The sequence below is a fragment of the Microtus pennsylvanicus genome, chromosome 5 (genome assembly GCF_037038515.1).
Source record: "Microtus pennsylvanicus isolate mMicPen1 chromosome 5, mMicPen1.hap1, whole genome shotgun sequence".
NCBI classification, from domain to species: domain Eukaryota; kingdom Metazoa; phylum Chordata; class Mammalia; order Rodentia; family Cricetidae; genus Microtus; species Microtus pennsylvanicus.
The window spans coordinates 109,241,911-109,254,625 of NC_134583.1; the positions used below are offsets into that span (position 1 = coordinate 109,241,911).

General features: G+C 36.5%; 1 protein-coding gene across 2 annotated transcripts in view; it reads left to right on the forward strand.

Annotated features, from left to right (window-relative positions):
- Jak2 (Janus kinase 2) overlaps window positions 1-12,715 on the forward strand; it is a 64,846-nt gene that overhangs the window by 22,057 nt on the left and 30,074 nt on the right. For both annotated transcript variants that reach the window (XM_075973797.1, XM_075973796.1), the window contains exons 5-10: window positions 2,759-2,876; window positions 6,381-6,526; window positions 7,726-8,047; window positions 8,744-8,863; window positions 10,100-10,257; window positions 12,440-12,551. In XM_075973797.1, coding sequence (XP_075829912.1) covers window positions 2,759-2,876; window positions 6,381-6,526; window positions 7,726-8,047; window positions 8,744-8,863; window positions 10,100-10,257; window positions 12,440-12,551 — 976 coding nt within the window. The remainder of the gene's footprint in view (window positions 1-2,758; window positions 2,877-6,380; window positions 6,527-7,725; window positions 8,048-8,743; window positions 8,864-10,099; window positions 10,258-12,439; window positions 12,552-12,715) is intronic.

The following is a 12,715-nucleotide window of genomic DNA, read 5'->3' on the forward strand; positions in this document are numbered from 1 at the left end:
CTTACATGTTACTTAATTTTCTTATTACGAATTCCCTGTAAAATATAAAGAATCTGATACATATAACTCATCCTTAGTCTTATAGCTTGTGAAAAGCGTCAGAGTTCAAACTCAGACCTCATTTGCTTTACGAACTGCTTTCTAACCGTTACCTTGCATGCCCCTCATTAAAGAGATAATATAAGTCAAATCCAGGCTGCATGTGAGGCAGTGTAGCAACATCATTAGTACTTGATGAGCTCTTGATAAATGAGTTCATACGTTCTTAATAAATGTTCATATTTCATTATTTATTTTCTTCTGTATAAAATATGTAGATGCATGTGCTTGAGTTTTCCTTTTTTAAGGTATAATTTTTACTGAGTGTAAGCATCATTTTTATGTAAAATTTTAGGTAAGACGTTAGTAAAAGAGTTCAGTGTCTAAATAGTAAGCATATGAATAGTGAGCATAAAGCAGTGGAGTGGCCTAGAGAGATGGCTCAGTGGCTTAAAGCACTGGCTACTCTTTCCAGAGGACCCAGATTCCATTCATAGCACCTACATGGCAGCTCACAATGTCTGTAACTCCAGCTCCAGGTGATCTGATGCCCTCTTCTGGCCCATACACAAAATAAATATTAATAAGTCATTAAAAAAAAAGAAAAAAAGCAGTGGTATTCTTACATACAAGTGGTCAGTTGTAACAAAATACAAAGCTTTTATAAAATAATTTTAAAGCTTTAACTATTTGAGAATAGTCTAAATGAGAAAAAATAAGAAACAATATGGGTATCAAAGTTTGCTTCCCTGGGGCTATGATATATACACTGTGACCAAAAGAAACCTGGGTGAGGAAAGGGTTTATTTCGTCCTCCAGCTTACAGTCCATCATGAAAGGAAGTAAGGGAAGAAACTCAAAGGAGGATCCTGGAGTCAGGAACTGATGCAGAGGTCATGGAGAAAGTCTCCTTACTGGCTTGACTCCCTTTGTCTTGGTCAGCTATGTTTTTTAGACAACCTAGGCCCCACCTGCCCAAGGGTGGTACCATCCACAGTGGGCTGAGCCCTCTCACATCAATCATTAATCAGAAATTATTTAACTACAAACCCATCTTATGGAGGCAATTCCTTAATTGACATTTCCTTTCCCAGATGACTAGCTTGTGTCAAGTTGACAAAAAAAAAAAATAAAATAAAAACATAACCAGGGAAAAATAGACACTTAACTTGAAAAATATGGAAAATGAGACTTTAACCGTTCTTCAGTATCCGTGGTGCACTGAACCATCTTGGATATCAAAATTTATGTATGTTCAAGGCAAAGGACTTGAGTAAACATTTCAAATAGTCAATAGGTGTTTGAAAAGATATTCAACATCATTAGTCCCTTGAGAAATGTAAATAGAATACACAGTGTGTTAACAACTTATCCACTAAGATGGCAAAAGCAGAAAGGGCACAAAATAATAAATGTTGGAAATTATTTGTACTAATTAGAATGCTCCTCCAGTGTTGGCCAGAATAGGGAATGGTGTTGTCACTTTGGAAAAAGATTGGCCATTTCCCCTACAGATAATACAGAGTTACTAACATGCACCCCAAAAACACTGTTCACAGGGTGTTAGTTACATTACCATGAAACAGGAACAACTTAAATGCTTTTCAAGTGATGAAGGGATAAATAAAATATGATAAATTACACAAGTCATTCGAAGAAAGTAATGAAGTACCTATATGCTATAAAGTGGATGAAACTTAAAAATATTACACTAAATAAATTAAATCAGATTAAAAAAGACAACATATCACATCATTATTTTGAATATAAAATGAATAGAATAGAATTTGTGTAAAAGGTATCTTGGGTGTTATTACTAATGGCTGTGGAGATATAATCAAAACATAAAATTAAATTGTGGTGATGTTGGTACTACATTGAATACTACAAATAACTAGGCACTTTAAATGGCCAAGCTTTATATAGATGAATCACATCTCAAAGCTTTTACTTTCTTTTTTATATATTTTATTTATTATTTTATGTGCATTAGTGTTTTGCCTGCATGCATGTCTGTGTGAGAGTGTCAGACTTAGGAGTTATAGAGAGTTGTGAGCTGTCATGTGGGTGCTGGGATTTGAACCCAGAACTTTTGGAAGAGTAATCAGTGTTCTTAACTGCTGAGCCATCTCTCTAGCTCCATCAGTAAACTTTCAAAGTAAACATCTTTCTTTGAAGGACAAATTTTAATATTCAGTTGCCTAAAAGAAGGACAAATTGTTTACACAGAAAATTGCATTTTCAGATGTGTCTATTAATGTTACTGAATTTCATTTTTTGCTGATTTTTATGTCTATATTTCTCTTGCTTCCTTTATTGCTGCTTCTATATTCTTACTGTATATTGCACCAAAGTAGGCTGTATGTTGATTTTATAGTTACTATGTTTCATTTGCTGCTGCTCTTGTTGTTTGGCGTTTTGTTTGTTTACGGAAGCAGTATTCTAGGTTACCCAGGATACCCAAACTTATGCTCCTCTTGCCTTAGCTTCCTGGGATTACAGATGTGCTCCACCGTGCTTCACTGTGTTTCCTGTATTTTCCGCTTACTTTATTCTCATGCTGTTGTTCAGAAATCTTTCTGCTCACAACCTGTATACAACACTGCTATTTGTGGTTTTGTCAGTGCATTAATAACTTTTAGAATGTTGAGGGTAGGTAAATGCCCGTGGTTCGTGCTTGAACTCTGGAAGCTGACAGAATGTTTCAATTGTCTTACAGATTTTACTTTCCTCACTGGTATTGCAGTGGCAGCAATAGAACCTATAGATACGGAGTATCTCGTGGGGCTGAAGCTCCTCTTCTTGATGACTTTGTCATGTCTTACCTTTTTGCTCAGGTATAATTATATTAATCGTTTTTGTGTAGTAATGTGGAAATGCCTTCCTGTGTAGTATATCTTAAGTAGGGTAAGTAAATGTCACATGGGAAAACTATAATTCTAACGTGCTCCATGTATAGAGAGATAAAAGGGTAGTCTATTTAATAATAATTTTTGATTTCATGATTTTTAAATGTATTTTATAATGATTCCTTAAGTTGACTTGAAATAACTTTTGTTTTCTTTTAGGATTTAAGTCATTTTAAGGATTTTGGGAAAAAATGTAGAATAAACTTGACAACATGATTCATTTTGTCATTATTAGATGGTAAAATTTCTTTACAGCTTTAAAAAAATAGTTTCAGGTTTAAATAGTAGGCAGTAAGATGTAACAGGAGGAAGTAACATGCCGGGTGATAGCGGCTCACATCTTTAATACCAGCACTCAGGAGGCAGAGCAGGCGGATCTCAGTGAACTTGAGGCCAGCCTGGTCTACAGAATGAGTTCCAGGACAGCCAGAGCTATTACACAGAGAAACCAAGTTTTGAAAAATCAAAAAGGATAGAAAGAAAGGGAGCTGTGATAGATGGTAGGCTCCTATAGTTGAGAGGGTGTCCACATGTTGATTCTTAGTGAGTTTAGCTATCTGTCAGTCAGTATTCTAACTGTATATACTACACTCTTGTAGTGTGATTCGAACATTTTATAATGGCATTTTCTATTACTGTTACCTTAAATTAAATAGCAGTTGAAATATTTTCTTTTTTTTTCTTTCTTTGTTTTTTTTGTTTTGTTTTGTTTTTGTTTTTTCGAGACAGGGTTTCTCTGTAGCTTTGGAGCCTGTCCTGGAACTAGCTCTTGTAGACCAGGCTGGCCTCGAACTCACAGAGATCCGCCTGCTTCTGCCTCCCGAGAGCTGGGATTAAAGACATGAGCCACTGCTGCCTGGCTTGAAATATTTTCTTATTAAGTTACTTTATTTTCCTGGGTTGCTAGAGTAGCATGAACAGAAGTTAAAGAAAACAGAGAAGTCTGTCTAGTTCCTTTAGTCTGTTCCCAGCGTGTCAGGCTAAGGACTTCCAGTGAGACTTGATAGCAACAGAGCGAAGAGCACAGCTTCATGGCTCCCATTTCCAGTCTTGTAAAATCTGTTAGGTCTATAAACAAAAACCTGAAAAATAATTCTCTTTGTGGATGTGGGATCATCAAGTTTTTTTCATCACGGTAAAAATGTATATAGCACAATTTTTAAAGTGTGCCGTTTTTAGTTCAGGCCATTAATCACATTGACTACCTCCCAAGCATAACTACCATCCATCCCCAGAACAGAGTTCATCTTCATACCCTTAAATAATAACTCTCCACTTCTCCCCACCCCTTAGAGTTCACCATTCCTGTGGGGTCAAAGGTTTGTTCATCTTAGTACTTGTGTATAAAGATGGCATTATACAGTATTTGCCTTTTTTGTGTGTCTGGTTTATTGTACTTAGCACAATATCTTCAAGGTTGGCATTCTACTGTGGTGGCAACTTTCTTATTTGTCTGGCCAATGCAGGTACAGAATTTCTTGGGTAAAATGCAGTTTTTCAAAAGGGGGAAGAACTTTTACGTTAATGAATTTGATGAAATATAATTTTGGTAGGCACATAATGTGATTTTAAATAATACTGGCTTAAGTCATTTTGACATTTGAAACTGATTAGTAACTTTTTTCCAATGGTTATTGGTTGGTTAATTCATTAGTAGTTATTCCCACTAGTTTTTCATAAATTTATTTTCTTTTGGTTATGATTGTCATAGAATTTCCTGATGAGCAGAACTTAATTACCTATGGGTTTTATGTGGCAACAGTACAAGCACATGCTCTTACAGAGCAAATTGTTAGCTCTTCACAGATCTTAATTAAGGAGAATAACTTGCCAGTTTCAAGTGTAAGGAAATATGTTTAAAATTGAGCAAAAATAGGATTGGTGAGATGGCTTGTGTGGAAGGGCACTTGCTGCCGAGTTGACGACCTGAATTTGATCCTCAGTTCTCCGTGGGGGTAGGAGGGAGCCAATCCTGAAAGCTTTCGTCTGCCCTGCACACGCATGCCTCCTCACTTGGACATGCTCCGTTCATTCTTCATCTTCCTCCACCTCCTTCTCCATGTGTATGTACATATGTATGCAGAGACTAGGGGTTGACATCTGATCTTCTCAGTCATTTTCACCTTGTACCTTGAGGTGTGTGTCTTTCATTGTGTCTGGACTCATCAGTTGGCTAGAATGGCTGCTGTTAGGCTCCAGAGATGATCCTGTCTCCTCCTCAGCACTAGCGTGAGGGCAGGTGCCCCTGCACTTGACTTTTCATGTGCGTCCTGGGGCTTGTACAGCAGACACTTATGGCGCTGAGTTATCTTCCACCCTCTTAGTTTTCTCATTTCTTTACTTCTTGTATGTTGAATTGTAATGTCACTATTTCTTGTAGCAGATCTTTACTGTCATCTATCTAACCGTATGTTCTGAGTACAGCTTATTTTCTCCAGGCACATCTACTGCTTTTACTGTCCTAGCAGGGAACGAGGTATGATGAGCCAATTGCTTTGGAAAATGAAACAAATTAAGACAAAAAATATCCACTGCCTCTAGTATCAAGTCATTCAAGCCTGGTCCCAGGCAAACTACTTGTTTATATTTCTTTTTTTTCCTTTTTTTCTTTTTTTAAGATTTATTTATTTATTATGTACACAGTGTTTGGCCTCCATGCCTGCAGGCCAGAAGAGGGCACCAGGCCTCATTACAGATGATTGTGAGCTACCACGTGGTTGCTGGGAATTGAACTCAGGACCTCGAGAAGAGCAGTCATTGCTCTTAACCTCTGAGCCATCTCTCCAGTCCCTCGTTTAAATTTCTGAGTGTCCCCTGTGCTTTCTTTTTGTCTCATTCTTTCTATGACTTTGTTCTTGTTTTTGTCCATCAACAATGTCTTCATCATTTTAAAAATCACATGAAGTTTTAGTTCTTCCACGAAACCTACTAATTAATTATACTAACCATACACAATTTTACCTGTCTCTAAGGTTCCTAAGGTAGCTGTTGTGTGATACTTCATATTATATTACCTGGCATTGTAATCATCTGCTTTTCTGTTTACCTTCCAAGGAAAATTTTGGGGTTTTTTTTGATGGCTTGAGATCAAATGCTTTGTTACTTTATATTCCACAAAAACTCTAGTAAAATTGTCTTCAGGATGAATTAAAATCAGTGTACATTTGATTAATTAATATTTATTTTAGTTTAGGTATTTTTATGTTCTTGAGGTAAAACTTTAAAATATAAACTGAGATAGGCCATGAACCCAACTTAAGTCAGTTTGTGTTTGTACATGAACCTTTCCCATTTTGTGGTGAAATGATTAACCACAAATAAAAGTAGAATTTGATTTGTGACTAAATGCATATTTTAGAAGTTAATTTATAGGATATTACGGAATTAAATGTGATAGTGAAACTTGAGACACTTCCTTACCATTTTTTTCAGTGGCGGCATGATTTTGTGCATGGGTGGATAAAAGTGCCTGTGACCCATGAAACTCAAGAAGAATGTCTTGGGATGGCAGTGCTAGATATGATGAGAATAGCCAAAGAAAAGGACCAAACTCCACTGGCTGTCTATAACTCTATCAGGTAATTTTCTTTTTTATATCCATACATAACAAGTGTAAAGACTTAGATACTTTATGTAATTTACTTGTATTTTCAGTGTTTACTCATGCAGTTTGGGTACATAATAAGAAATAGTGAGGCTTGGCCAAGGCTCAGTGGGTAGAAGTACTTTCTGCACAACCACAGCGACCCGAGTGCACATCTCCAGAGCCACGTGATGTTCCGATGTGATGGTGCGCATCTGGAACTGCAGTGTTGGGCAGGTGGAGACAGATCTCAGGGCTGCAGTCAGCACAGTGAGACAGGTCAGGTTCAGCAAGGGACCGTGTCTCATAAAACAAGGTAGATGTGGCTAGAGAGACGGCTTTCAGGTAAAGGTGCTCGCCATGCCAGGCTGGTGACCTGAGTTTGATCCTGAAGCCCGCATAAAGGTAGAGCTGTCCTCTGACCTGCAGGCAAGTGCTGTGGCAGCGGGCCCCCACATAGATCATTCACAAACCCACAATAATGCTAAATAAAAATTTTAATTGGGGTCTGGATAGATGGCTCAGCAGTTATGAGCACTGGCTGTTTTTTCAGAGGACCCAGTTTGATTACCAGCAACCATATAATGGCTCATGACCAGTTGTAGCCCCGGTCCAAGGGTATCTAATGCTTTCCTCTGGCCTCTGCAGGCACTGCATGAAGGTGAAGTACATGCAAAATACCAGTGCAAACACAATAATAAAATATTTTTTAAAATTAAAACTAAATGAGAGGGGAGTGATAAAGACACCTACCTTGACTTCTGGTCCCCACTTGAGGATGCACACAGCAAGTACACCAGCACATAGGTGTCCTCTTCTGCATATACTGCACATACTCAGAAATTCAATACAAAGTTGTGGAGGTGTTCTTTTCCTTAGCATAGCCCTCAGCAGGAAGAAGTTGAGTTGTTATACAGAATATCACAGGTATTCATTATTTATTTTGCTTGTTTTGAAAAGACTAAGTTTAGAAGATTGGAAGAAATATTTGAAGGGATAATTATAAAATTAATATGTTCTGTTCTAAACTCTGTTGTCACTCAGGATATTTGAGTATCAAGTGAAGGGTTTTCGCATATGTATCAGATGGTGGTTACATCAGCTTGTTTCACTTGACTGTAGAACATGCTTATTGTGGGAAAAGGTAGGAATTCATCTCCTCAGTTTTGTTTTGCGTGTGCTCGTTATTTCTAGCTACAAAACATTCTTACCAAAGTGTGTTCGAGCAAAGATTCAAGACTATCATATTTTAACCCGGAAGCGAATAAGGTACAGATTTCGCAGATTCATTCAGCAGTTCAGTCAATGCAAAGCCACTGCCAGAAACCTGAAACTTAAGTATCTTATAAACTTGGAAACCCTACAGTCTGCCTTCTACACAGAGCAATTTGAAGTAAAAGAATCTGCAAGAGGTCCTTCAGGTGAGGAGATTTTTGCAACCATTATAATAACTGGAAACGGTGGAATTCAGTGGTCAAGAGGGAGACATAAAGAAAGTGAGACACTGGCAGAACAGGTAATCCTTAATGATACGTTCTTGTTCTTTATGTTAAATGCAATGGCTGTAAAAGCAAACTAAATTTAGTTATTTGAATATATACTTGATTTTTTTTCTGCTAATAGGAATTTTGTGTAAAGTCATCAAAGTTGTAACTGTAGTTCTTAAATGTTTTACTTAATTTTGTAACAAAATAATTAGTAATGACTTTATTACAGTTTCTGAAAAGGATTGAATTGTCTAAGTGATTTTAAGTTAACTTTGTTTCCTTTGTTCTTTCACTGTCATTGACATTTAAGCACAATCATAAAGCTAAATGAAAACTTTAACTGATTTTGATAATATAATTAGTCTTATTATATTTTCTTTGCAATGTTTAAGTTTTTCATATGTATAAGTCATATATATTGTTTGAGAGATTTAGTATTATCATATTTTTTTAACCACAGTTGATATTTCTCCAATTTTCTGACAATTGTTCTTGTTAATATTAAGTGGGTAAAGTTCTATATCACATAAAGTTCCTGTCATACTTTAGTGTTCTCATTTTTAAGTCAAAACAAGATAGATAAACAGTCGTGGATTCAGTTTTTAGGACATGTAGTCACATTTAATGTCTATACATTGCTACCAAATCTCTTTAAAGAATTGTATCTCACCTTTTAATCCTTGTTTGAAATGGCATTGTAACTGTTTAAATGCTCTTGATTACAGGATTTACAGTTATATTGTGATTTTCCTGATATTATTGATGTCAGTATTAAGCAAGCAAACCAGGAATGCTCAAATGAAAGTAGAATTGTAACTATCCATAAGCAAGATGGTAAAATTTTGGTAAGTTTGTATTATGCAAAAGAAGTGGTTACATTTTTAGAATTTTTCAGAAGTATTTTAGAGTTACTTATGTATTCTAATTATAGTATGATCAAAAAATATCAGCCCAGCAAACATCTTATTGTGTGCAGATTTTTGTATGTATATCAACAGTCTTATTACAAATATTTATGCATACTATAATAGAAAGACCCAGTTACTTATTATCTTTGCCAATTCTGGGTTGCACTTAATTCCCTCGTATTCAGACTTCAGCAGTCTGTGAGATTAGGTGAGAGGCGGGGAGGCAGGTGGAAACCTTCCTATTACCCTTGTAATCATCATTTTCTTACGTTGAATCTTTTGATGTTTTGAATACCATATTTGTCTTGTTTTCCTGATATAGCTGTAGTACCTGCTGGCATTCTCCTTGAGATTGTGGCAATTTAGAAATTTATTAAGGATTTTTGTTGTTTTATTTTGTTTTTATTTTTTCTGAGATAGGGTCTTACTATGTAGCTTTGGCTGTCCTGGAGCTCATAGAGATCCACCTGCCTCTGCCTCCCAAGTGCTGAAATTAAAGGTGTGAGCCACTGTGCCCAGTTAGGATATATATTTATATTTATATGATTTTGAATTTCCTTATCCAAGAACATAGTTCATTTTCTGTGTATTTAGAAAATATGTTGCATTGTATAAGAATATTTTGAAACTTAAGATGATCAAGTTCTTAGTTAAGTTTAACTCAACATACTACATTTTTCTTACTGCTATAAGTTGAGCTTTATTTTTATATTATTCAACTATATTGACTATTTTGATATATGAAAATACTTTTAAAATATGTGTATGTGGTTTACTATTGGGTAAAGTGTCACATTTTTGACTTATTGAATGTTCATAAACATGTATTTTAATAAAAATCACAGCATAGTTCCATATCCTAACATTTTAGTTTCTAGCACATGTATGTTATCCTGAGAAGTATATAAAAATAAATGTTCATAATTATAATTAATTTTAACCTTTATATAGATTACATTTCTAATTGAGTCTAGCAGGGTCATTGAGGATTATAGTTAAATTATGGATGCTGAGTGACTGTAACTGAGAAGATGTGGTAAGCCCATATTTGGCAGGGTCCTAAGAATCAGACATAAGAATTTGTTAGATCAGGCTGGGTAATTGGAAGTTATAAAAGATTTGAACAGTTAGAACTTGATTTATTTTTAATGATGTGGTTTCTTTTCTAATTAGGAAATAGAGCTTAGCTCGTTAAGAGAAGCCTTGTCATTTGTGTCCTTGATTGATGGCTATTACCGACTCACTGCGGACGCACACCATTACCTCTGTAAGGAGGTGGCCCCTCCGTCTGTGCTGGAGAACATGCACAGCAACTGCCATGGCCCCATCTCGTGAGTAGTCACCTTCAAAAGGACATTTTGGGAACTGGCTTGGTGGGTAAGAGCACTTGCTTTGCAAGCAGAAGGACCTGATTTGAATTCCAGGCATGTGCCTGTGATTCTAACATTAAGGAACAGAGACAGGCACAGTCTGAGAGCTTTTGGGCCAGCTGAAAGCACCTGGTTCCAGTGAGAGACCTTCATCATGGCTGGAAGACAGAGAATATAAAGGAAGAATTCTATATATACAGGAAGACACTTGATATGTCCTGGTCTCCAGAGCGAGATGAATTTTTCTGAAGTAAATGTACAATCCTCCTCCTCTGTATATTCCACATTCTCAGTGTGATAAGCTGTTCATCTGAAATGGTATTTAAGAAACGGTGTCTAGGGCTGTGGCTCACTATTCAATCACTCTCCAGCACTGAAAGCGAACAAACTAAACCGTTCTCCTGTTATGTAGCACTGACTTTGAGATTCTGTGAAGGAGCCACAGTGCTAAATTTGAAACTTGACATTATTTTTGAGTAGTTCAACCTCTATTGAAGCTTAAACACAAAGTGTGCGTTATACCCATATTTCAAGGTTAGCACTGTGCAGTGGAACTCCACAGTGCTGAATAGGTTCATTGTTTGGACATTCTCAGTAAGCATAGTTTGAATTTTATATTTACTTATGTTTTAGTTTCTTTACCTTTATATACCTACACATGGCTAAGAATTTCTGTTTCCTTTCTGTTGCTGAGCAGAAGCAACTTGGGGAGAAAAAGGCTAATTGACTTACACTTCCAGGTCATCACCTGTAGATGGGTTTTTCTGTGGGCACCAGCTCACAAATAACTACGGAAACTTATTATTAATTATATAAGCTCAGCCTTTGCTCAGGGTTTTTTTTTAACTAGTTTTTATGATTTAATTAAGCCGTATTTTAATCTACTTCCTTCCATGAGGCTTGTACCTCTGTTCTGTACTGCACGCCCTGTTTTTCTTCTTCCTCCCTATTCCCAGGTGGCTCTTGTTTCAGCTTGGTAATAAAAACATCAGGACAACTCCTCCATGACCCACACCTTTGCAGGCTTTCTTATTTTTATATAAATTACATCTTGATGTCAAATTCTGCATCTTCAAATTTTGTGCACATAGCAAGGTTTTTTTTTTTGTTGGTGTTGTTTTGTTTTTGCATATGGCAATTTTTTTTTTCAAGACAGGGTTTCTCTAACAGCTCTGATTGTCCTGGAATTCGCTTTGTAGACCAGGGTGACCTCAAACTCACAGAGATTTGCGTACCTCTGACTCCCTAGTGCTGGAATTAAAGGTGTGCACCACCATGCCCTGCTCCCACATAACTGTTGAAGGAGCTACGGGCTGTGTTCCTGCCGCCTGGCTCCTGGCCGTCAGCTAGCTTATGCCCCGAAATAACAACACACAAACTGTATTCTTTTAAACACTGCTTGACCCATTAGCGCTAGCCCTTACTGGCTAATCCTCATATCCCGATCAACCCATTTCTAATAATCTGTGTAGCACCAGTCTTACCGGGAAAGATTCAGCATGTCTGACCTGGCAGCTCGCTTCATCGCGTCTGCCCTGGAGAGCAGCAGCCTGGCGTCTGTCTGAGGCGTCTGAGCTCACTTCCTCTTCCTCCCAGCATTTTATTCTGTCTACTCCACCCACCTAAGGGATGGCCTATCAAATGGGCCAAGGCAGTTTGTTTATTAACCAATGACCTTCCTCCATCACATAACAAATTTTAAGATTAGTATTTTCAGTCACTGCAAGTTAGAGCTGATACTGTTTTAAATATAGAAAGACAATTTTTGTAGTAGTACTTCTGTGATAGAAGAGACATGAGAAATAATTTATAATATACTGTCATCACTGTTAAATGAAGTTTTATGGGAGTATTCTTCTTAATTACTCAATTTCTAATCAGAAAGCATAACGTTAAATGAACAGATTTTTGTGGTTTTACTGTGTTTGTCGTGTCTTATAATATAGTTGTCCATTGAATTGGTTTGAACTCATTGCAAAATAACTCAAGAATTTGGTTTCTTTTCCTTGAAAAATAATTTGTAAATATACATAATAGGGGAGTCTTCTGAAAACTTTTTTTTTATTTTATTTGATTATTGTGGCCTTTTGTCATGGTTACATTGTGCATGCTGCTATTCACATTATTTCTTCTTAACTTTTAGAATGGATTTTGCCATTAGTAAACTAAAGAAGGCAGGGAACCAGACGGGACTGTATGTACTTCGGTGTAGCCCTAAGGACTTTAACAAATACTTTCTGACCTTTGCTGTTGAGGTTAGTGTGTCATATTTATTAATAGTAACATGTTGTGTAATCTGTACTTATCTATCATGAAGTTCTTCATTTTTAATACTCAGAATTATAGTTCTTGATATGGAAACTGGCACAATAATGCTTAGTATACCTTCATATACTATAGAATAATCTATAGCATTTAT